The 21701-nt window shown below is 46.5% G+C and overlaps 9 protein-coding genes across 10 annotated transcripts; 4 read left to right on the top strand and 5 right to left on the bottom strand.

The window, feature by feature from the left end:
- Window positions 1–1168: 1168 nt before the first annotated feature.
- On the bottom strand, window positions 1169–2340 carry GL218_07390 (uncharacterized protein; the record flags this gene model as incomplete). Its single annotated transcript, XM_033584143.1, has 2 exons — window positions 1169–2083; window positions 2143–2340. 2 exons carry the CDS (start codon window positions 2338–2340, stop codon window positions 1169–1171), a joined length of 1113 nt encoding a protein of 370 aa, XP_033432651.1.
- A 643-nt stretch (window positions 2341–2983) lies between these two features.
- GL218_07389 (uncharacterized protein) lies at window positions 2984–4211 on the top strand (the record flags this gene model as incomplete). Its single annotated transcript, XM_033584142.1, has 2 exons — window positions 2984–3122; window positions 3184–4211. 2 exons carry the CDS (start codon window positions 2984–2986, stop codon window positions 4209–4211), a joined length of 1167 nt encoding a protein of 388 aa, XP_033432368.1.
- Window positions 4212–4612: 401 nt separating this feature from the next.
- Window positions 4613–6532, bottom strand: GL218_07388 (the record flags this gene model as incomplete). 2 transcript variants are annotated; one of them, XM_033584140.1, is made up of 3 exons in its annotated part: window positions 4613–5667; window positions 5717–6117; window positions 6177–6532. In XM_033584140.1, the coding sequence occupies 3 exons, from the start codon at window positions 6530–6532 to the stop codon at window positions 4613–4615; spliced, it is 1812 nt and encodes a 603-aa protein (XP_033432367.1). The 2 variants fall into 2 exon arrangements, with proteins under 2 accessions (XP_033432367.1, XP_033432366.1); XM_033584141.1 differs by lacking the exons at window positions 5717–6117; window positions 6177–6532 and having other exon boundaries at window positions 4613–5368.
- Window positions 6533–6993: 461 nt separating this feature from the next.
- On the top strand, window positions 6994–7886 carry GL218_07387 (uncharacterized protein; the record flags this gene model as incomplete). The annotated part of the gene is made up of 2 exons (XM_033584139.1): window positions 6994–7021; window positions 7078–7886. The coding sequence occupies 2 exons, from the start codon at window positions 6994–6996 to the stop codon at window positions 7884–7886; spliced, it is 837 nt and encodes a 278-aa protein (XP_033432374.1).
- A 315-nt stretch (window positions 7887–8201) lies between these two features.
- On the bottom strand, window positions 8202–9428 carry GL218_07386 (uncharacterized protein; the record flags this gene model as incomplete). The annotated part of the gene is made up of 1 exon (XM_033584138.1): window positions 8202–9428. The coding sequence occupies one exon, from the start codon at window positions 9426–9428 to the stop codon at window positions 8202–8204; it is 1227 nt and encodes a 408-aa protein (XP_033432373.1).
- A 743-nt stretch (window positions 9429–10171) lies between these two features.
- Window positions 10172–10666, bottom strand: GL218_07385 (uncharacterized protein; the record flags this gene model as incomplete). Its single annotated transcript, XM_033584137.1, has 1 exon — window positions 10172–10666. One exon carries the CDS (start codon window positions 10664–10666, stop codon window positions 10172–10174), a length of 495 nt encoding a protein of 164 aa, XP_033432376.1.
- Window positions 10667–11639: 973 nt separating this feature from the next.
- Window positions 11640–14391, top strand: GL218_07384 (Sexual differentiation process protein isp4; the record flags this gene model as incomplete). The annotated part of the gene is made up of 5 exons (XM_033584136.1): window positions 11640–12796; window positions 12875–13460; window positions 13578–13723; window positions 13780–14248; window positions 14323–14391. The coding sequence occupies 5 exons, from the start codon at window positions 11640–11642 to the stop codon at window positions 14389–14391; spliced, it is 2427 nt and encodes an 808-aa protein (XP_033432375.1).
- Window positions 14392–15157: 766 nt separating this feature from the next.
- On the top strand, window positions 15158–15988 carry GL218_07383 (uncharacterized protein; the record flags this gene model as incomplete). The annotated part of the gene is made up of 1 exon (XM_033584135.1): window positions 15158–15988. One exon carries the CDS (start codon window positions 15158–15160, stop codon window positions 15986–15988), a length of 831 nt encoding a protein of 276 aa, XP_033432370.1.
- A 99-nt stretch (window positions 15989–16087) lies between these two features.
- Window positions 16088–17439, bottom strand: GL218_07382 (Alpha-ketoglutarate-dependent sulfonate dioxygenase; the record flags this gene model as incomplete). The annotated part of the gene is made up of 5 exons (XM_033584134.1): window positions 16088–16291; window positions 16359–16460; window positions 16521–16892; window positions 16946–17284; window positions 17338–17439. The coding sequence occupies 5 exons, from the start codon at window positions 17437–17439 to the stop codon at window positions 16088–16090; spliced, it is 1119 nt and encodes a 372-aa protein (XP_033432369.1).
- Window positions 17440–21701: the final 4262 nt, after the last annotated feature.

The raw sequence follows: 21701 nt of genomic DNA, 5'->3' as shown, positions 1-21701 counted from the left end.
AATGGTGAATTAGCGGCGGAGTGGTAATCACGTTGCTAGGTCAGGCCTGCTGAAGAATTGAAGAAGGAAGCTGTTGATGATGATGTTGATGCTGGATGATGAGGATTAATTCTTCACTATCGAGCTGAGCATCAAGTGTTCTTATATCGTCAAACTTCAACATAGACACTCCGTTTCTCCAGACTCTCTTACTAAGTCCTGTCCCTCGGAGCGGTCGAAACACAAATTACTGTTGGGCTGGCCGCGACGCAGATCCCATTGATAATCACGACGATGTAACGCACTCGTCCGATATGGTACGATGGAAGTCGTCCAATTATCCCTTGCCAGAGTTACAGCGAAGCCTTGGTTGCGCTCTCATTGCTTCCCTAGCGCCGGGGATGTGGGTGGAACCCTGATCAAAGCGTTGAGCCTCAGACATCAAGGGTCTCGCTTTACCCCTGTCCCGCATAACAACGCTCAGATCTGATCTGAGAATGGCATGACAAGTCGGAGAATAGAGGCTAGTGAATGGAACGGAATTTCTCTCTTACGGGGACCCTGAAATCGATAAAGTTCTGGATTTTCATTTTTTTCTATGGTGTATGGTGTATGGTGGTGTATGGCTTGCCGCTGTATTCAAGTACGGCAGATCTCTTACCCCTTTTCTGAAGCATTAGAAGCATGCAATTCCTCCGGACATGTAGCATGTATGTAGACTGAGCTTCAATATGTCAAATGCTATTGTCAAACAATTCCCTTGTGAGTTATACGACAACAATACATATGTATGTGCTTGGGACAATGAACCTATATTATGAGGATTCGGACATACCCATGGTTGAAAGGCTTCTGGTATCGAATTGCGTATTCCCTATTTCGGAATAGCCACTATTAGTAAGGCCGCTATGGGTTGAGGTTAATAAACCCTGTCAAATACATACCCCTGAACGTCAACTCAACCTAGTCCATCGTAGCCAACGACGTGGACACGACTTTTGCTTCAATTTATCCCCACAGCTGTCAAGCTTTGACTCTTGAATATTTACGTTACAATTCGGCGATCACGCGGAGACTCACTATAAGACGCGGAGTGCGTTATGAATATCTGTAATTATTTTTGAATAAGGGTATCTTCAATGATTCGCCCGCGAATTACATGGCGGCTCTATATATTATATACTATATTCTATGTACTGTTGACATGCTCTTCCGAGACGGCCTCATCTTCAACGTAAGGCTGTTTATACCCAGGTCCCATGAATTCATTAGCTTGCTCTTCGAGAGCGTCTAGTCTATCGGCGATAGAACTAGCTGCTGTGACAGACGCGGTGTCGCTAAGGTCATCGGCTTTCCTTGCCGCGGACCAGAACGAGACGTTGTCGGTCGCTACGCTAGGCGAATGGGGGGCAGTACCAGATGTATGCTCTGCGTGGGAACTGGGGTCGAGGTGTAGATTGCTTAGATCAAGCTGTGCACCGCCTACATCTGCCTCTCCTGTAGCCTGGTCCTCTGTAGTTCCCCCGTCCTGTTGTGACGGTACTTCATTTCTTTGCTCATTCGCATTAGCTAGTTGTTGTGTACGAAGCATTTCTTGCTTCTCCTCTTCCTCTCTTCGAGTTTGCTCCTTATGTTGTTTCATCTTCTCATCCAGAGTCTGCGCCTGGTTCGGGTCTGGCTCAGGCTTACGCTCTTTCTTCTCTCGCCGGGTCAATTCCACTTCGAGTACTCTAGTTCCCATTGGGACTTTAGTAGTTAAGCCATCGTCGTCGCGATCGAAATATAGAGCCCAGACTCCCGGGAACTCCTCGACTGCAGCAAAACCTTCCCAGCCTTCTAGAATCATGCGCCGGTCCTGCCGGGTGCAATCGAATGGTCCTGTTATATGGTCTTGTGCATCGGCGCGGACACCATACTTCACTTCGTATGTGTCCTTGTCGACGTATATCCAATTCAGCATTGGTGGGTCGTCGCTTATAGTGCTAACAAGACCTTCGTATGTTTTGTCAGGATATGGTAAATAATATCCTGCAAACGGATGTCCACTTCTTGTAGTATTTGCCGCATTATCTTCCGCAGATAGGTCTCCAGTAGTGATATAGAGCTATGATATTATACGTTAGTAATACTTCGCGGTGTTTATATTATCATGGGATGATTTACCTTGTTATCCTTTAGAACGACTAACTTGCCGTTTATATCTCGACTGCGGATTGATTGCTTTACACAGGAGACGACAAGATTGCAGCGACGACCTCGGTGCTCTTCCCGTTTACTTTTGGACTGACTTTGTCGGATTGCCTCTTGTGTTCCTAGCAGAGCAGGGGCAATCGTGAGCGCCAATATCATAGGTATAGACATGGCGACTTCTTCGAGAGCTTCTTGAAGAGTCTTCCCTTGAAATGTAAAAGTCTGTGAGGTATGAATATTCGACGACATCAGTTTTCGTATTCAAATAAGGGGTTCCAAGTGCTGTAGAAAGGGGTGCAGGAAACAAGAATGGGCAAATGTTATGACTGGTAAAGCTCACAGTGACTGGTTCGAGGTAAGCAAAAACAAAAACAAAAAAAAAACACAATCTTGTTTCTTACAATATTCAACAAGTTTTCGTAAAATACGATCAAAGCTCAAGAATCGAGATGGGGAACGTTCATGGATCCCCTGTCGTGGTTTCAGATGCAACGCTGTCTGGGGAGCTGTGTGGACTGGGCCCATATCATATGTTTTCCAGGACCTTGGTGTCTCAGCCCTTCCCCGTGTATCTAAAATCATGCGTTTAATTATTCTCCAGCCTCACCTTCAACAATTGTTGTTTTGATCATGAGTTTAGCTGCTGGCAGCTTGCTGTCAGTTCCACGATCCGAGATTGTAATAACTAATCCCTATACTGTACAATGATCTTCATGCTTCAGTATACTAACTTCTAAATACGGCTGGTACGAATTAAATTGGTGTATGGTTGGGATGTCATGTAATAATATTCAACGCTGTCGAAGAAATCATAATGATCGCGGATATCCTGCAATCTCTAGCTAACAATGCCGACGACTCGGATGGCGTAGCGCAGCTCGTCGTGACGGCACTCGGATCTAGTGGGCAGCACTACATCTGCTGGAAGACTCATTCGGGGGAATACAGGCAGCGTATGTTCCTAAATATTAATCATCCAGTATTATTCATTTTCTCACTTTTGTTGAAATATAGGATCTCATGGCCTCCCGAGGCGTTTAGAGGACTGGCTGTTTCCAGTTGATGGTAGCACGAGAGACTTTGAGACTTTACAGGTGATACTCTCGGGGGAGGACACGTTCTGGGCATCAGATAGGGATGGCGAAGTTCGGAGCGAACCTGCGGATCCCCAGCAGCAGATGCTCCGACGAGCTCTGACATTCAATGGCGGAAGCCCTTCTTCGGGGGCCAAACGGCGGATGAGCAGAGCCCGAGAACTATCGGGGGCCGATAAGGAACGGCCACGATCGAGCACGTTGCCGTCTATGTCACCGACAGCAGTCGATAATCTCCCTGGGCCTCACCTAAAACCAGAACCAGCAGCCCATAGTCGGTCATCATCTGCGGACAAGTTACGCCGGATATCTCTCGTGCCAATCGCATTCCACCGACGGGAACGGTCGTGGGCTACACGCCCCCGCAGTTTAATATACAGTAGCGAAGACTTAGGTGTGCTTAAAGAGCAACCGAGCCCTCAAGGCGTGGATACTCCACCAACACCAGCGAAGCCTTTAGCTTCGGTAGATACCAAGGCTCCGGGTAGTCGTTGCACCTGCGAATATCATAATAGAGGCACTGCGGGTGTACATAAGCCCGAAGAAACCTCAAACGTCAAACCCAGGACGAGCTACGCAGACGCCAGCGTCCAAACAGACCCTATACCCGAACCCGAGGTCGATGAATTTATATCAAATCGGCAAAGAAATTCCAACCATCACCGTCGGCGAGAATCTTCTTACTCCGCCACAAGCACAACCGACTCCTTTAACTCGTCATCTTATCCCAGCAGTAAGCGTTCGAGTATCGAAACCGTTACGACACAGCCCGACCTCGGAGACTGCCATCTAGAGTCCAGAGGAAAATACAACGGAAGAGGATGGCAAGAGCCGCAACAGCACTGGGAACAGCTGTCAAATCCTGTGGCAATGGGTCGGATGCAGGCTTATTTCCGCTCCTCAACATATATACTTGGCGCTGCTCTTCAGCCTCAGGGGCTGGCGTAGGGTGCCTAGATTTGATTTCGTACTCGCACACATTATCGAACGTGGGAGATAAAGGAACAGCTCTGAAAAAACACAAGGGCTACGGTATAGAGTGGGTTGCACATATAAAATATCATCTACGGGGGTGGGCGCTTCTTTTATTACTGTATATTTTTAATTACTGGCTTTCTTGGGGCTATTCATATGTACAAAGATAGATAAAAATCCAGCAACTAGCTGTGAAGTATATTTTATTCGTTGAATCTTTTACCCGCCAAAGTTTATGAGTGTCGATTATACTTAGCTTCAACTATCGTTTTATATTGGAGAGCTGTGAAGTAGTAGGGAATAAACAATGATACCGTTAATAGGAGGAATTTTCTAGGTCTATTCCAGTGCCTACACGCGGCTATAGCTAATATTTAGTCTACTTTTCCTTTCGCTCCTTTTAATTTTCTTACTAGTTTCGCAACACCTGCGATAATCTTATTCTTTAGACCACCACCATTAGCCTCAGGGCCCTCATCAGCTCCCACAAATCGTCGAATTAATATATTGTATAAGCCACCGAACGCAAGGGCAATAACCGTGCTTGTGAAGATGATGACATTATACGGCATACTGAAGTCTGGTGTTGGCAAGCTGAGGAGGAGGGATGTAGTCCGTAGGTTTGATGTCTTCTGTCGCGCCAATGGGGCGTCTGGGGATGTGGATGGCAAAATGGTTATGATAGCCGCCGCAACGTCGAAGCCGCGGTTGGCGTCTGGTGGATATTCGGTGTACCGTAAGATGGATTTTTCAAAATCGTACGTAAGAAAAACTGTGCTAGCTGGTGGAATGCGCATCCGAAGCTCGAGCTGTGTTCCTCGGACACGGTCCAGAGCTGGCCGGTAATAAATCTCCTCGATGATGTCATCATTTGACCCTGGTACTCCATTGATATGAGTTGTAAGTGTATGAAGGTAGATTTTCATGAACCAAGGTAAACTTTCCATATAAAAGAATTCAACCTCCGTATCTGGGCTCGGATTAGTGAGGATGGTCCTTACACCACCGCGCTCGTATCCGTGGCCTGTAAAGCTACGCTCCGCATATAAAAGCGGAGTTTCGGGCTCGACAATCTCATCGGCATTCGTTTTGGGATGTTCGCCTTCTCGTGACATATGGGGGAGAATCATCGAGAAGTCAGATTCCAGTGGAACTTGGTAGCATCGTGAGAGCTGATTTGGATTTTTAATCTCGCTCGCACCAGCAGTTGTGTAGATATCCCTGCTATGAGGAACTTGGATACAGATAGGAGGGACATCTGGGTCAGTCAATGGGCAAGCTCCCTTAATTGTCTTGCCAAAGATTTGATCGAGCGCCCACTCTTGACCCTCTGCATAGTCGGTAGGGAAGCATGTATCTCCGGAATGATATGGTTTTGACGAATTACATTTCAGCTCATGGCCTGGTAGCGGTCGCGGTATAGGGTTATCTGCGTTGTGTTAGAGCTAAGGTGGTAAATGGTACAGCTGTATTCTTACCCCTAGGTCGTTTAGACCTTTCGATATCCAAGACCATGTCGATTGTTTGCTCAATCTGCAGCACGCATTCTTGACCATCTTGACACAGCGGTCGAATATCGATCGCCATGCTCTGCCAAGATGCGTCGAAGAGTTTATGTCCATCAAGTAGAGTCGATATTCCGGCCTTTCCCTTACATGGCAGCAGCTTTAAAAACGGCGTCAAGTTCTCCGTACAAACTACTTCCCTCGGCAGTACACCATGTAATAATTGCATATTAGCCAAGGTGGTGTTCGAGTGGTCTCCTTCGGGTTGGAAGGACATGACTGGGCGAGTCGTTCTAGTTTCGTCGATGAAGTTTAGCGAAGCGCAGAAGAGGCCGGATAGTGCGTTTGTTAGACTCAACCACTTGCGACTGGCCCTATCAGTAAGTAGAGTTAGTATATAAAATCAATAGCTAGATCATTATTTATAGCATACTCTTCATCAGTGTCTGCTTCAAGCCATGCCCACAGCTCGACGCCTGTTCCACCCTCCTTAGTACCCTCCCATGGTCTTGCTCCCCAGCTCTCGGCATCCCATCTCCCTAAGCTGAACCTCAGATGTAACTCTCTTGTTCCCACATGTTGTAATATTTGTCCTAGCGATCGAGGAAAGTATTGGAAATTGTGCGCTTCGAATTGCGACAAACTAGTATTGGATCTGAAGTTGAAGCTGGCGAGAACGGTAGATTGAGGCAACGGTTTAAGAATTAACTGTTCATAATAATCGGAAGCAATAGCAACAGTCCAAAACAGAATCGAAAAGGGTATCAAGTAAGAAAAGGAATGACGCATTGTGGCCGTCGATAGTCCATGAGGACGACCGATTTTCTTTTTATGGTTGGTGGTTGTAAATGGTAGTTTTAATACGTCGATTATTGGATACGAGATCCAGCAACGTGGAATTATTTCAGTGAGGCTACAGGTACAATAAGGTACCTAACTGTTAGTCAGATAAAGGACCCCTGGCCGTTTACCTGGCTTCTGTGCCCCTGCCGAGCCCACCAAGCAATGCAAGCTAAACCCACTAAAGGTGCCTAAGAATGACTTAATTGGTCCCCGCAAATATCAATCTTTGGAAGCTACTTTTCTCTAATGCCAATTAATTCAGCCCTGTTGCCATCGTCCATCGACTTTTTTTCACAATCACGCCAACACCAATTATCACCAGCCCTTTCCAAGACAACTCACCCCAAACAACCAATAAACTCGCCCTAATATAATTAATTTAACGTCTACCAATTTGAACATCAAAAATGGCGGCAGAGCAAAGAAAGCTGCTTGGTAATAATAAATCCAACCTCTCCTATTTCAGAACCATCTGGCTAACTCCCGTCCAGAGCAGCTCATGGGCGGACCACAAACGTCGCGCTCTTCCCAAGTCTCCCTAACCGACCCCAAAGTCTGCCGATCCTACATCGTCGGCACCTGTCCACACGACCTATTCACCAACACGAAACAGGATCTCGGGCCGTGTCCCAAGATCCACGCCGAGTCGCTAAAGACCGAGTACGAAGGCTTGCCCGAGCCCGCGCGCCAGAAGTACGGCTTCGATATCGATTATGCTCGTGACCTACAGAAATATATCGAAGAGTGCAACCGGCGTATCGATGCCGCCCAGCGCCGACTCGAGAAGACCCCCGACGAGATCCGGCAGACTAACGTGCTGCTCAAATCCATCTCCGACCTGAGCTCCACCATCAACTGCGGGTTACAGGAGGTGCAGATTCTCGGCGATCTAGGCGAGGTTAGCCGCGCGTACGAGGAGTTCTTCAAGGTGCGGCAGGCGGCCCAGGCCAAGATGGAGCGTGAGCGCGAGCTCAAGACCCTTGCCGATACTAGCGGTCCGTCAGGGCACCAGAAACTCCAGGTCTGCGATGTGTGCGGCGCGTACCTCTCGAGGCTAGATAACGACCGTCGGTTGGCGGACCATTTCTACGGCAAGATGCATCTAGGTTACGCGCAGATGCGGAAGACCTACGACTCCTTGCCCAAGGATATCAGAGGGCGTCCGCGTCCTTCGCTCCAAGATGACGGTCCCATGCGGGACGATGGCTACGGTGACGGTGGATGGAAAGGAGGGCCCAGGGGGCCTAGACGTGGCGGATATGGAGGTAGGAGTGGTCGTGGTTTTCGAAGTGGATGGTAACGTAATGGCAACATCAAAGCATGTGAAGGAGTTACTGGCGTATGGGCTTCAGTGGTCAAAATTAGACATGATATCACTATGGACAGGCGCACATAAAATACTTCGATTGGTTCTTGATAATAGAAGCCTTTTGCTTTTATTTGGCTTTTCTGGTATCTCTAATTCTTATATGCCTGGGCGGTGTTGCGCGAACCTGTAATCCAAACCTCCATCTCTGCAGATTATCCTTAGCGTACACTCTATCGGGCATTCTGTTTTTTTTTCCTTATTTTTTCTTTTCCCTCTTTAGACCGCATTCTCTTATAAAGGGACGCTTTAAGCTCCAGACTTAACGTCTAGAGCGGCCATCTCATCATCCCATTTTCCAATCGGCGAATTAAGCTCAGGTAATGGGATAGGAGAATTCGTCGTATCTAGCTTCTTGGCTGCTGGCAAAGCCGGAAAGTCCTCTGCGGTGGGAGGAGCTTGTGCCGCTTTTTGTGATGGGGGTTTGTTGCCATTTTGTGTCGCCGTTGTCCCTGACGTCTTATAGGCGCTACCCCTTTCGCCGTCATGATTGAAGCCTCCTCTACCTCCTCTACCACCGCCTCTAGTCGAACCTCCCCTGCCGCGTCCACCACGCCCTCTTCCTCTAAAATCGTCGGGGCCAAACTCTCTAGGGATTGCGTCATTATCCCTCTCCGCAAATCTACTCCCAGCTATGCCACCGTTGTTACGTGCGCCACGAATACCACCGTTTGCGCTCCGGAAGCCGGCCCTTCTATCTCTCTCTTCTTCGAGGTTATTACCCTCGTCCCAGCTGCCACCTTCCTTGGCGCCCATAGCCTTGAGTTTCCGCTCGCGATTTGCGGCGCGCTCGTCGTCCATACGGCGCCTCTCTTCCTCACCTCTGCGACGTCGCTCTGCTTCCTCGGCCCGACGACGCCGCGCCTCTTCCATGCCTTTCTCATAAGCGATGGCGTGTGAGCGACTATCGCGCTCTGCTTGCTCAAATCGGCGCGTCTTCTCCGCATTTAAGATTCGCATCTGTTCCATCTTACTCGCGAGCTCGGATTCGGTCAGCTTCTGACGAGGATTTGCGCCGGATGCCAGCCGGTCTGCGAGCGCCGTATTCTGCCCGAGCTTCACAGTCGCCGCTTGCGCTTTCTTGTCGCTACCCCCGCCCCCACTACTACTGGTACTTTTAGCTGGAGAATCCTGTTGTTGCGGTTGTTGTTCCTGTTGCTGCTGCTGCTGCTGCTGAGAATCTACCGCTGCGGGTTTTGGTGAGTGCTTGCGCGGTCGCGATTGATGATGTGAGGACGACGGAGGCTGCTTTGCATGTCGCGATTGATTGAGAGATCGAGGCGTATGAGGGGTTGGAGTAGGTTGAACTGCTACTGTGTTAAGCTGTTCGGAATTCGCAGACGGTAATTGATCCTCAACTACCGGGGGAGCGCTTGGTTCATTTTTCGTCTCTGGCTCGTTTTCTCGGGTGTCGACAGGTTCGAACTCGTCTGCAAACAGATCGTCATCGGTACGTCCGTTGAATTGGTCGTCCATGGTAGGCTATAGCTATAGGATAATAAATGTATAAGTGAGAGGAAAGTAAAGCAAAGCAATGAAAGCAATGAAATGCAGCCAACGAAGAATAAAGCAAAGAAATTGGTTTATGCTAAATTATTGGACTAATGTTTAATATTCTTAACGACACGTTGGGATAACGAAGGATAAAAAAGTCGAGCCCCGCCACCTGATGTCCACTACTTTGAGGGCGGGCGCATAATCCACCTTCCACCTTCCACCTTTTACCTTCCTGCCCAGAAGATTTAAGCGGAGAAAGTCACGGCCCGCTTTCCCCAGATGACGGACGGGAATAAGTGGAATCCTGTCTACATTAGAACTTATGAATATTCTCAATTAAATCATTAAAAATATCATCAATATAACCTCATTTAATACCTTTAATATTACGTAACGGCTATATGACATCATCCCTTACTTTGGAATCAAGCTTATCGCTTACTTATTCTTCTTCGGCATATGATTGACTATGCCTAATTAGTTGTTGTTCGTGGGGAAGACAACTACTCGCTCTCCATCCCTCGAGGTTATCCAAAATTCGCTTCAACCTGTCCTTAGAATTGTTCGAAGTCAGCTAAAAAGCAACATGAAATTAAATTTATATAATAATAATAATGGACTCCTCGCAAAAGAAGCTATTTACGCAATCTGGCAACCAATAAGACATGCATATATGAAGAGTCGACCAATATATCTTAGATTTGACGAGTCAACCGTGTAGTTCACAGAGAACCTGTTGGCAATCTCTTCGCGATAGCTTCCTTTAACGTATCAAAATTTTCTGCGAGTTCAAGTCCATATCTTTGACATATGATCTGGACGTTTCCCCTCTTCTTATACCCCTCAGGACACACGACGATAGCTTTCTTAGCTCTCGCGCAAAGCCCAAGCTCCATCAGGCTGATGGGTGCTTCAGTTGCCGGGTGAAAGAATATGACGACTATATGGGCCTTTTCCTGCATGTCAAGTTCCCATTCTACCTGTTCTCGAAAAGGTTCACATGTAATATCCTCTCGCCAGCTTGAGTCCCAATCCGATCGATACGGATTGATGACGGTGAGGGGCAGATCCGCGAGAGATTCGGTTAGCACCTCGCGCCAGTCTCGGGTATCGTCTATCCTAGTAGTGGTACCGGCCAGAAAGATGGATATGATACCGTTGTGATCTACCCTTGACGGCGCAAGTATGATTTGATTTCGAGGGTGAGTTTGCGGCATCTTACTGATTTTCACGTGTTGGGATGGTTAAGATGAATTGATGATCAGACAAGGCTCTAGATCGACAGGCCAAGCTGCTAATGATGCTGCATACGGCTGGCACAGCCATACATCAAGTTAGCCATAACCCACCTATTAATAACAACAGCCTCAGCCTCACAGCATCAGCTCAGCTAGCTAAGCGACATTTACATACTGTTATACATATGACGACCTTCGCCTATAATACTTCGCATGTTAAGATATATCTAACATTTCAAATATACCAATTATTAACCTATTAGCATCTCTCTTGAGCATCAAGTATACATAGTACCTAGGTAGGTATATAAGAACCCCACTTGATTGGCGTATATAACTTCACGACTACCTGAGACATTACGGACATAAATGATAAGCTCGCACGTTTACACAACCCAACATCCGATATGTTATCTACTATCTACGGTGGCAATGAACAAGACCCCCGCCATTTGGAGAAGTGGATATGATAAGCGATTCCATTCTGGATTCCCCCCATTCTCCCCCTGGCTCATCTATCCCTCTCGTTGGCGGATGTCGGTTCAAGATTACCGAATATATGAGAGTAGCCACCAATACTCGCTCAATTCCATGAGCCGACCTGGTCTAGGATACACCAAACCCACACCCGATGACACAATGCTTTCCGGTTTTGGTCACACTTCGTCTAAGCTGATTGCTTTGGGAAGGTCAAAAAAACAAAAGGGAGTGTTACCAACCCATGCGGGGAGTGCCAGGGATGTGATATACCGGCTGGCTGGCAATCTCTAATCCATCCGTCAGACCCTGTTTTGATAGGTGACTCTCGGATATGAGGCGACTGAAAGGTATCTCGACCCATTGAGGATACAAGAGATAAGACTTGTCTATACCTCCATGGCTAGGTCAAAATTCTTATTTCTAGGCATCACGAATTTACTCTATAGCACTTGGGGATCATTCGCTGGCCACCATGGGATTTCCCTTCGGAAGAGTAGATACTTCCGATAAAGCCACATCCGAGATCAGTCCAAACCCAGCTGAGAGCGCGACACCTAATTCCTCCAACGAGAAGCTTCGTGATATAGACGTGGCCACTGCCATCAAAGATCTTAATCAGATTCAGCACGCCCACCAATGGGACCCTAATCTTCCCCAAGAGAAGCTCGATGCCGTCAATTCGGCACTTAAGCATGGGGATGTCAAGGAGATTATCGAGGCCGACTCGCTATTTAGCGAAGACTCACCCTACGAGGAGGTACGTGCCGCTGTGCGCAATACCGATGGCGGAGAAGTCGCGTGTACTGTGAGAGCCTGGATACTAGGGATGATCTTTGTCACTCTTGGCAGTGGCTTAAACATGTTGTTGAGCATGCGGAGTCCAATGGTTAACTTCCCAGCTTTGGTGGTCGTGCTGTTAGTCTATCCTGTCGGATCTCTATGGGCAAAGATCATGCCAACAAGAGTATTCAAAACCTTCGGTCAGGAGTGGACTTTGAACACCGGCCCCTTCACCATCAAAGAGCATGTAGTCGTCACTATTATGTCGAATGTCAGCATCGCATATGCATATTCCACTGATGCATTGCTTGCGCTTCAAGGAAAGCCTTTCTACAACCTCAATCTAGGCTGGGGCTTCTCTTTGATGTTTACACTGAGCTCGCAGCTGATTGGAATATCGCTATCCGGGATGTTTAGACGGTTTCTAATATATCCCGCCGCAATGATGTGGCCTTCCCAGTTTAGTTATACCTCTCTTTTCTACGCCCTCCACGACAAGAGTAAGAGTGATGGTAGCACATCCAACGGGTGGGTGATAAGTCGCTATCGGTACTTCTTCATCGTGATGAGCGGCATGTTCTGCTACTACTGGATACCTGGTGTACTCTGGCAAGGTCTGTCCGTGTTCGCTTTCGTGACCTGGATTAAGCCAGAGAACCCTGTGCTCAACCAGCTTTTTGGTGGGTTCACGGGGCTCAGTTTTATCCCGCTGACCTTTGACTGGACCTATGTCTCTGCCTACTTGCTAGACCCGTTGCTAGCTCCGACATATGCTCATGTTAATACTCTAATTGGTCTTGTCTGCTTCGTCCTCATTCCGTGTATTGGAATGGCATATACTGGTTCTCTGTAAGTTACGTTGCCTCCTATTTTTTTGTCATGGATTGAAGGACTCGCCGGCAAAGACTATTTCTAATGAATTTATAGTTACACTGATTATCTTCCTCTCGTGACATCCCAGACTTACGACAATACGCAGAAGGCATACAACGTCTCGAAGATTCTCGGAGATAGTTTCACTCTCGACTTAGAAAAGTATCATAGTTATTCGCCGCTATTCCTGTCCCCCTCATTGGCTTTAAACTACGGACTGTCCTTCGCCGCCTTGACGGCGGCGCTTGTACACACTGCACTCTTCAACGGAAAAGAAATTTGGTATCGTTTCAAAACTGCGCGCAATCAAGAACCCGACATTCATCTTAAACTGATGAAAAATTACCGCGAGGCCCCTGAATGGTGGTATTATGCACTTCTAATAGTCTCCATCGCATTCGGACTCGCAACCGTGCTGACGTACGATTCTCAACTCCCTTGGTGGGGGTTCTTCGTTTCCGTCATCCTAGCACTCCTGTTCGTGATCCCTACGTGCATGGTAATGGCCGTTTCGACTATCCAACTATCTCTAAACGTAATTTCGCCATTTATAGCCGGCTTCATATTCCCAGGTCGTCCCATTGCCGTGATGATCTTCAAGGTCTTCAGTACAATCACGTTAGGGCAGGCTCAGACATATGTACGTAAAAGTATTCTCTCGCTCACCTTCCACCCACTTCTTTCATTTGCGAGGGCCATTGGCCTTTCAATATATAACAACCTACTTGGGTTTGATTAAATTACTAACAAAGAGTAGAGCACCGACCTAAAGACAGCTCATTACATGAAAATTCCGCCTAGGGTCACCTTTTGGTGTCAGGTCATAGCCAGCATATGGGCCGTGTTCGTCCAGATCGCGGTGATGAATTGGACGTTAGGGGCTATTCCTAATGTTTGTGCTCTGTAAGTTATACCACATAAATCCTCGTATGTCAAGCAGGCTAATATATTTTTCGCAGTAATCAACCCAGTCATTTCAGCTGTCCTAACGGGCGGGCCTTCTTCTCATCATCAATCGTGTGGGGAGTCATAGGGCCGGAACGCATGTTTGGCCCTGGATCTATGTACGTGAACTTTAACTGGTTCTGGCTTATCGGGGCTGGATTCCCGGTTGTGTTGTGGTTTCTTAGCCGTAAGTTGAAGATTGGCTTCGCTCGCCACCTCAACGCACCGATCATGTTTGGAGCTATGGGATGGTTGCCGCCAGCCACACCGATCAGCTTTTCATCATGGGCAATCTTCGGCTTGATCTTCAACTATGCCATAAGGAAGAAATTCGGCGGCTGGTGGAGAACGTACAACTATGTCACGGCTGCTGCTCTCGATGCGGGGCTCATCTTGTCGACTATCGTCATCTTTTTTGCGATAACTCTTCCGGGAGTTACCATCCCTCAGTGGTGGGGCAATGTGGATGTATTCAATACAGTTGTAAGTCTAGATCAGTCTAACATGATTGTGCGATGTTAGGTTTGGTTCATATGGTTGCTAACCATAACAAATAGGATGCATCATACACGGGGTGGCTTAAGACAGTACCAGAGGGCGAGAAATTTGGACCGGGGACGTGGTAGAATCAGACTACAGCAAGCCGTGAAAGTCTTATGGCAGAGGCTTAGAGAGTGCTCAAGCTAACTTTTCAGCTACTACAACAGTCATGTCACAAATATTTGATGCATACCTACCTACCTATACACCAATCTTTACAATCATGACTATAATTTTGAATGAACGGAACAAACTAATACAAGAGGAAAGGTTGGCAAGCTGCATCTTCGGTGAAATTTATCTGCACACCTGCTTGGTATCAAATCCATTGACACGGTGAGTCACCTTCAATCCAGCTATAAATATCAATGCTGTAATTGATAGGAAAGGCCCTATTAGATATCTCTTACATAGGACTGAGGTCAGTTGTAGAACATTACTAAAGGCTCGGGGCAATAAGAAGCACTAATTACTCTTTACACTCGAAATGGATCCTACAAATCAGCCAGGAGCTTCTCCGGAGCTGCCACAGTTTCCCCATATTCAAGTCATTGAGAATACTCAGAAGATAGCAGACTTGTATCATTCTGGCAAGAAAGTTTGGATAAAGAGTGATTTTGAACGGATTGAGCACGAGCTTATGCACTGGCGGACTCAGCCATCGTTTAATATTCGTCGTACGGATGGCTCGGTGGTTTCTATTAGAAATCCAATGTTTGGGGTATCGGATCCTATATGGTAGTTCCTAGTGCCATCTACACATACGCGAGTTACATCAGGCTAACAAAGATATGCTCTTGGTGAAATAGGAAACCGGTTGTAAAGTTCCAAAACTACTGGTACATGATCACGATGGAATCCACAGACATCTTCTTCCCACAATTTCTTCCGTACTCCTTTCCTTATTATTCATATATCATTGAATGGAAGAACCAGGCATTTAACAACTTTGTCGCCAGCGTACAACCCCCCTTGGACGCTCAGTTTAAGGAGATACAGGAAGTGTGGGAACGATCCTCGACGTGCGCCTTGCTTAAACAAAAGCTTACTTTCCAAAAAGGCTTTAGGAAAGTTAACAAGGTTCTGTGCTTTGCCTTAGGAGATATGGTTCCTACTTTCCGCTATGGCCGCTATGGCACCCTTTATCAAGCTCGTGGCGCCAAACCCGATATTATGCGATGTAGCATGAGCCAGCATGCGGTTGCTTTGACGATAGGGGCTGCATTCCGTTCGACGACAGCCGCTAACGTGGAGATTTTGGCCCATAACCCGGATTATAGCCCGGCAAGTAAGGCTCTGTTGAAAAGCCTTGGGATATCTGTCGTCGGTGAGCACGGTGCCGGAGGCTTCAGTGAGATTGTCGACGATTCGGTCGTGTTCTTCTATTATCCGAACTTCCCCTTGAGCGAAATTATTGCCGACATTGCGAGACCAGCTATGATTATTAGAAGTGACCGCACCTACGTCCTAGACAACATTGATCGCGGGATAAGATGTTTTCCATACCCTGCTAACGCGGAGACCCCGCGGGTCAGAGAAATGTGGAAGGATTACACGGAATACGACTTCGAAATTATGGACCGTGATAGACATGCATTGACGGGTCTCAAATCGTTTAAAATACATATTCGAAACGATATAACAGGGGGGCCATGTAACAGCGAAAGAAAGGAAAAGAACTAAACATTGAGAGTCCATATGTTTAATTTCAAATGATGTTAGCCAAGCTAGTAACTTGTAGAACTACCTAAGGAATAGCCTAGTTATGCTAAAGCATCAATTCTACCAAACCGTCTCTAACCCGTTAACTCCTACCGGACGTTCGGCAAGGGTAGTGATGCGGAATCCGTGACGCAAGCCTTCTTCCTCGTTATGTACATCGTAGTCGGAGATAGCAGTGTGAGCTGTAACTCTATTATCCCAGAGCGACACAGTCTGGTCGTCCCACTTCACGCGGACTTGGATATCCGCACTCTGGGAGATATGCTATGGAATAATATAGTTAGATAATACCCAAAGCGAAGTCAACGTATAACTACTGGGAGAAACTAACCTTGAAGAGGAACTGGAGAATCGCGTCAGACTCCTCGGTTTTCAGGCCTATGATCTTCTTCGTAAACCCCGGGTTTATAAAGAGTGCTTTCTGGCCAGTGACCTAGGAAAGGAAGGTTAGATTTATTTATCTACAATTTAAGGAAGGAAATTTTATACTTACTGGATGTACCCTTACAATCGGGTGGTCCGACTTAACAGGTTCGCGACGGACGAATTTGCCGTCGCGACGTGCACCATCGGCTTGTGGAAATCCGCTGTGTTCAGCCCGTAGGCCCTCTAGCAATGCCTTGATCGGCTCGGAAAGCCTCTCGTACGCTACGACCTGAGATGTCCATGCAGTATCACCACCGGTAGAGGGCACCGCCAGCAGCGTAAGAAGCGTGATTCCAGGAGGTTGGTGTTCATATGAGACGTCCGAGTGATACCCGGTGGTAGTTAAGCGCTCCAAGCGGCGTTGGGCTCTGTACAGGTTGTCTGGTCCAAGGTAGATATTGTGGAACTCAATGGCCCCATCGACGTGAGCTCCGACGGGCTATACGACGTTAAATACTAGCACGTAGGAGTACAGAAGTATGTAATACTTACGTGAACATGTAGACGACCAAAGTACTGGCCAAACTCCTTCTGTTTCTGGACGCCAATGTCCTTGAAGTTCTGGCCGCGGAACACTACGACACCCCTTTCGGCAATTAGCAAAGCCAATTCATTCTTCTGCTCATCTGTTAACTCGGACAGCTGCAAGCCAGTGATCTCAGTGCCGACACGAGGAGTAAGCTTGGTAACGACAACATTTGGGTCTTTGAGCCCGAGTAGATGAGGTTTGGCTTTGTCCGCTAGGAGACCCCGGTCGACGAACTCGAAGGGCTCCGTTGGAGGGAACGTTGTTGATTCATCGTACACAGGCAAGTAGCTAGTGTACTTGTACTTTTCAATGATTTAGCTCATATTTATGGCCATATTTCAATACAATCCCTTACTGAAGCGTGTTGTGCTGCATCGTAAGCCTTGTTAAGCTTCTGCTCTGCCCTCCCCTTTAGCTCGGATACGCTTGGTAATACGTCTGCGACTGAGGGCGCCATTATGAATGCGGTTTAATAAATCGACTTGCACAATCCTCTCGTCAGATGGTTAACGCGTCGACTATATATCTTGCTTTGATATTGGCCTCGACCGCGTTATCTGATACCATGTTTGACCCCCGCATATTCCTCATCTATTCTCCATATGATGCGATCCCAGCGATGGAGGTATCTCCAACTAAGTGAGCACGTCAAAGACAGCCAAGACAAATCTACTACCCTACATCCAGTTAATTTGAAATACATCGAACGTGGTTGCTCAGTCGGCCGTCTATGATTATTTTATTTCGTCACGTACCGTGGGGATGTTACCATCGATGGCTCCTATAACCCACGACGGGGAAGTATACAGAAAGCGAACAGTGGGTTACAGTAGTATAAGCTAGGATAATCGTGCAAGTACAGCCAAAATGACGATTCTCAATGCTGGCGACGAAATCGGCGATAGATAAGATGGCTCCTAGATCTTCATATTTTTGGCTTAGGGGAGATAGCTCATGAGAATCAATTCCATTGGCTTAATTGGCCCTGAGCGACGATATGGCAACCAAAAACGATGGAGTCACTATTGACGCTATTTCAAACACAGCCAGCTCTTCCAGAGATGGACTCAATGAATCGGATCAAGAAAAATCGCCGTCGAAGGAGACCGCCGAAACCACAGTAGCAGAACACACTCCCTCTAAGAACCCACTACTCAGTCTCTTCAGGAGCAAGGTCAAGAAGCACAGGCCTGAAGACATCGCTACGCAGCCATCTGTATTTGACGATCCAGTGAAAGCTGAGCAATTCAAGCCGAGCGCTAAGTATGAGAATCTTCATCGGTTCGACCCGTCTTTTAAGTGGACATGGGGGGAAGAAGAAGTATAACGATCCTGTTCCAGCAAAAGTCAACACCTACTTATCGTTATATGTTTAGAAACTTGTTAAGAAGATTGACTGGAAGGTCACCGCGTGGGCTTGTATTGCTTTCTTCGCCCTGGACCTGGATAGGAGTAATCTTGGTCAAGCTAACACTGACAATTTCTTGGATGACATGGGCTTCACGACAAATGGTAAGATATAGATACATAAACCGGGGGTTATCTCCACATCTAACTCTTCACTTCTTTAGATTACAATTATGGGAACACAGTACGCTTGGTATCTTTCTTGCTTGCCGAATTGCCTTCGCAGCTGGTTAGTAAGAAAATTGGTACGTTATTTATTGGGTTCGCTATCCATAAATGTTGGGCTTAATAACTAATATTCCGCAGGTCCTGACCGTTGGGTATGAAGTATCCTATATATCGTATCTACCTAAGACACTCTATTCACATTTTTTCTAGATTCCAATCCAAATGGTATTATGGAGCATTGTGGCTGGTTCTCAGTTTTGGCTTCGGGGCCGCTCATCGTTCCTGGCTTGCCGTGCCCTCCTAGGTCTCTTACAAGGTGGTTTCATTCCTGACCTGATTCTCTATATGGTATGTTACTAGTGACAGGTACAAGAAGACTTAAGCACTTATATTATCTGTATAGTCTTATTTCTTCAAAGGAGCGGAGCTTCCCTTTCGCTTAGCCTTATTCTGGATGGCGAATCAGTTGACAGATGTGATCGCACCCTTGCTTGCATACGGTCTTCTACGACTTAGAGGCTACCATGGCTACGAAGGCTGGCGCTGGCTGTAAGACAATATATCATCTACGATGCGAGCATAACATTGACACGTTATCTAGATTCCTAATCGAGGGCATCTTGACTTTTGCTATCGGTATATGGTCTTGGTTCATGATGGCGCCATCTCCAACCCAAACTAAGGCTTGGTACCGTCCCAATGGTTGGTTTACCGAACGAGAAGAAAAGATCCTCGTAAACCGAATTTTGCGAGATGATCCATCAAAAGGAGATATGCATAACAGGCAAGGCATTACCTTTAAGATGTTATGGAAATCCTTGGCCGACTATCATCTTTGGCCGATATATATCATTGGGCTAACTTTCAGCATTCCATCTGGTCCTCCTGGGCAATACTTAACGTTGACTCTTCGGGCCCTAGGATTCGATACTTTTAATACAAATCTCCTGACCATCCCGGCGACGGTAATATCAACTGCCAACGTAAGGACCCCATGAGAGTGACCATACTTGAGCTACATCTTCGAGCTAACGTATTTCAGATGTTGGTATTGACCTACCTATCCGAAGTTATCAACCAGCGTGCCCTACTTGGCCTTCTTGTAGAGTTTTGGACTCTCCCATGCGTAGTGGCGTTGGCTTTACTACCAGAACACACCTCACGTTGGGGCTCGTACGCACTTGTAACCGTCCTACTAGCACATCCATCGCGTAAGACCATCTAGCTATAGATACTAAGGCCTTTTTGCTAAATCCTTTGAAGCACACGCCATGCAAGTTGGTTGGAGTAGTCGCAACTCCAACACTGTCCGCACCAGAACAGTCTCTGCTGCAGCATATAAGTTAGTCTTAACTTGTCAAAAAAAAATAACTAAGAGGCTAATATTGCAAAGCATTTGTGTTCAGCTTCAGGCTATTATGAGTGCAAATATTTATCGTGACGACGACAAGCCACTCTGTAAGTCTATGCCCTTAGATTACTTAATACATGAGTTGGCAATACAATAGCTTACGCTTTCTAGACCATCGTGGAAATAGAGTACTTATTGGAATTAACTGTTTGAATATTTTCATATATATAGCCGTAAAGCTATACTACGTATTCGAGAATAAGCGCAGAGATAGGATATGGGACGCAACGAGCCCAGATGTAAGTCGTATTCCAAGTAACTCCAGCTTATTATGGTTCTAATGATTTATAGGAGCAAAATGAGTACCGCGAAAATACAAAAGATGAAGGAAGCAAGAGACTCGACTTTAGATTTGCAAGCTAAGAACCCCGATACATGTCTTAACGAGTCTGCTAGGAGGTCAACTTTTTTATATTCTCCCCTGGAAGTAGATCTCTTAGGCATAGAAACTGATTATAATTGAGGGAATGGCCTGAGGGATGTTAACTCCTTTATGCCATCTTTTTCAATCCGTGACAACAAAGCTATTGCAATTTTCTTCAATTTACAAGTGCTTATTACAGAGGATATGTGAAATGAGATAGTTAAAGATATATATTTCGTAATCGGTTTCTACTTAGATGCTATTCTATCACTATTCCCCTTTTCATGGCATTACTAAACCCAATGTATAGCGGCAGCCTGCTACCGTTATCATCGTTGTAAACAACACTCAATGGAATTGAACAGGAAAGCATGCATATTATATGAGAATTCATGTCATGAGCATGAATACACATCCATTATTCTTAGGTAGGCCTCTTTACCCCTATACATCTTTAGGCAATCCGATCCTATCTATGTGGTCTTATTCCCGGCGTTCTTATAAACTAAGGAGTTTGCGCATAACTAAAAGGCGTGCCATAACTATTCTAGTTTCTCCTCCGGCATCTGGGCGGGTGTGGCTACGACCGTTCCGAATAGGACCGTACTGTCTAGTGTTGGAGTAGGTATATATTGGGACACATATTTCAGCGTTGGAGTAGGCGGAGGATCCATGTTCCACGGATGTTGGTTATCTATATTAAACTCGGCCTCAAGCTCCGGATTATTGTAGCCAAATGTCTTCAGTATCATTCGTACATTCATTATGATACCCTGGGAAAGGTATACATAAGTTAACAAGTCCTGGGCTCTTTGTAGATCCAGCACTGTTACGAAATCGAACGAGAAAAGACAATCTCTCGCAATAACGAAGGCCACTCGCGTCTCATCCATTTCTGTGCTTATGGTGCGCTTCCATTGGGCATCTAAGAATCTACGCCCGGAGCACCTACAACATTCACCATCTCCGGGGGCACATTCTCGGATGATATCGGGCCCGAAAAGCCGTAGACAGAGATCGGGAAAGGCGGAGTCGAAATCTTCGCAATAAACACGTTCTTCGTCTTTATCGAAATGTCCACAAGACTTGTACTTCAGTAACCACTGCTGACACATCTTAAAGGTAGGTGAATGTTATCAAGAGCGTTATAGTAGGACTAATAAGAAGATTGAATAGTGTTTAAAAAATAGGGTTTACCGTTGATCGGATTCTTTCAAGAATCGAGGAAGTACTGGCGATTCTGATCGATTTGATATTACCTGGTATCGAAAAGATATTGGCGTAAAGAGTTCGCGGATCAAGCTTGAATGCAAAGCTGCTTCAATGCGTATCTAACCTAAATGTTTGAGTTAACTTCTAGAATTAATCT

This window comes from Daldinia childiae (assembly GCF_008694065.1).
Source record: "Daldinia childiae strain JS-1345 chromosome Unknown Scaffold9, whole genome shotgun sequence".
Taxonomy (NCBI): Eukaryota; Fungi; Ascomycota; class Sordariomycetes; order Xylariales; family Hypoxylaceae; genus Daldinia; species Daldinia childiae.
Note: the sequence above shows the minus strand (reverse complement) of the source record. Positions and strands in the feature narration are given on the sequence as shown.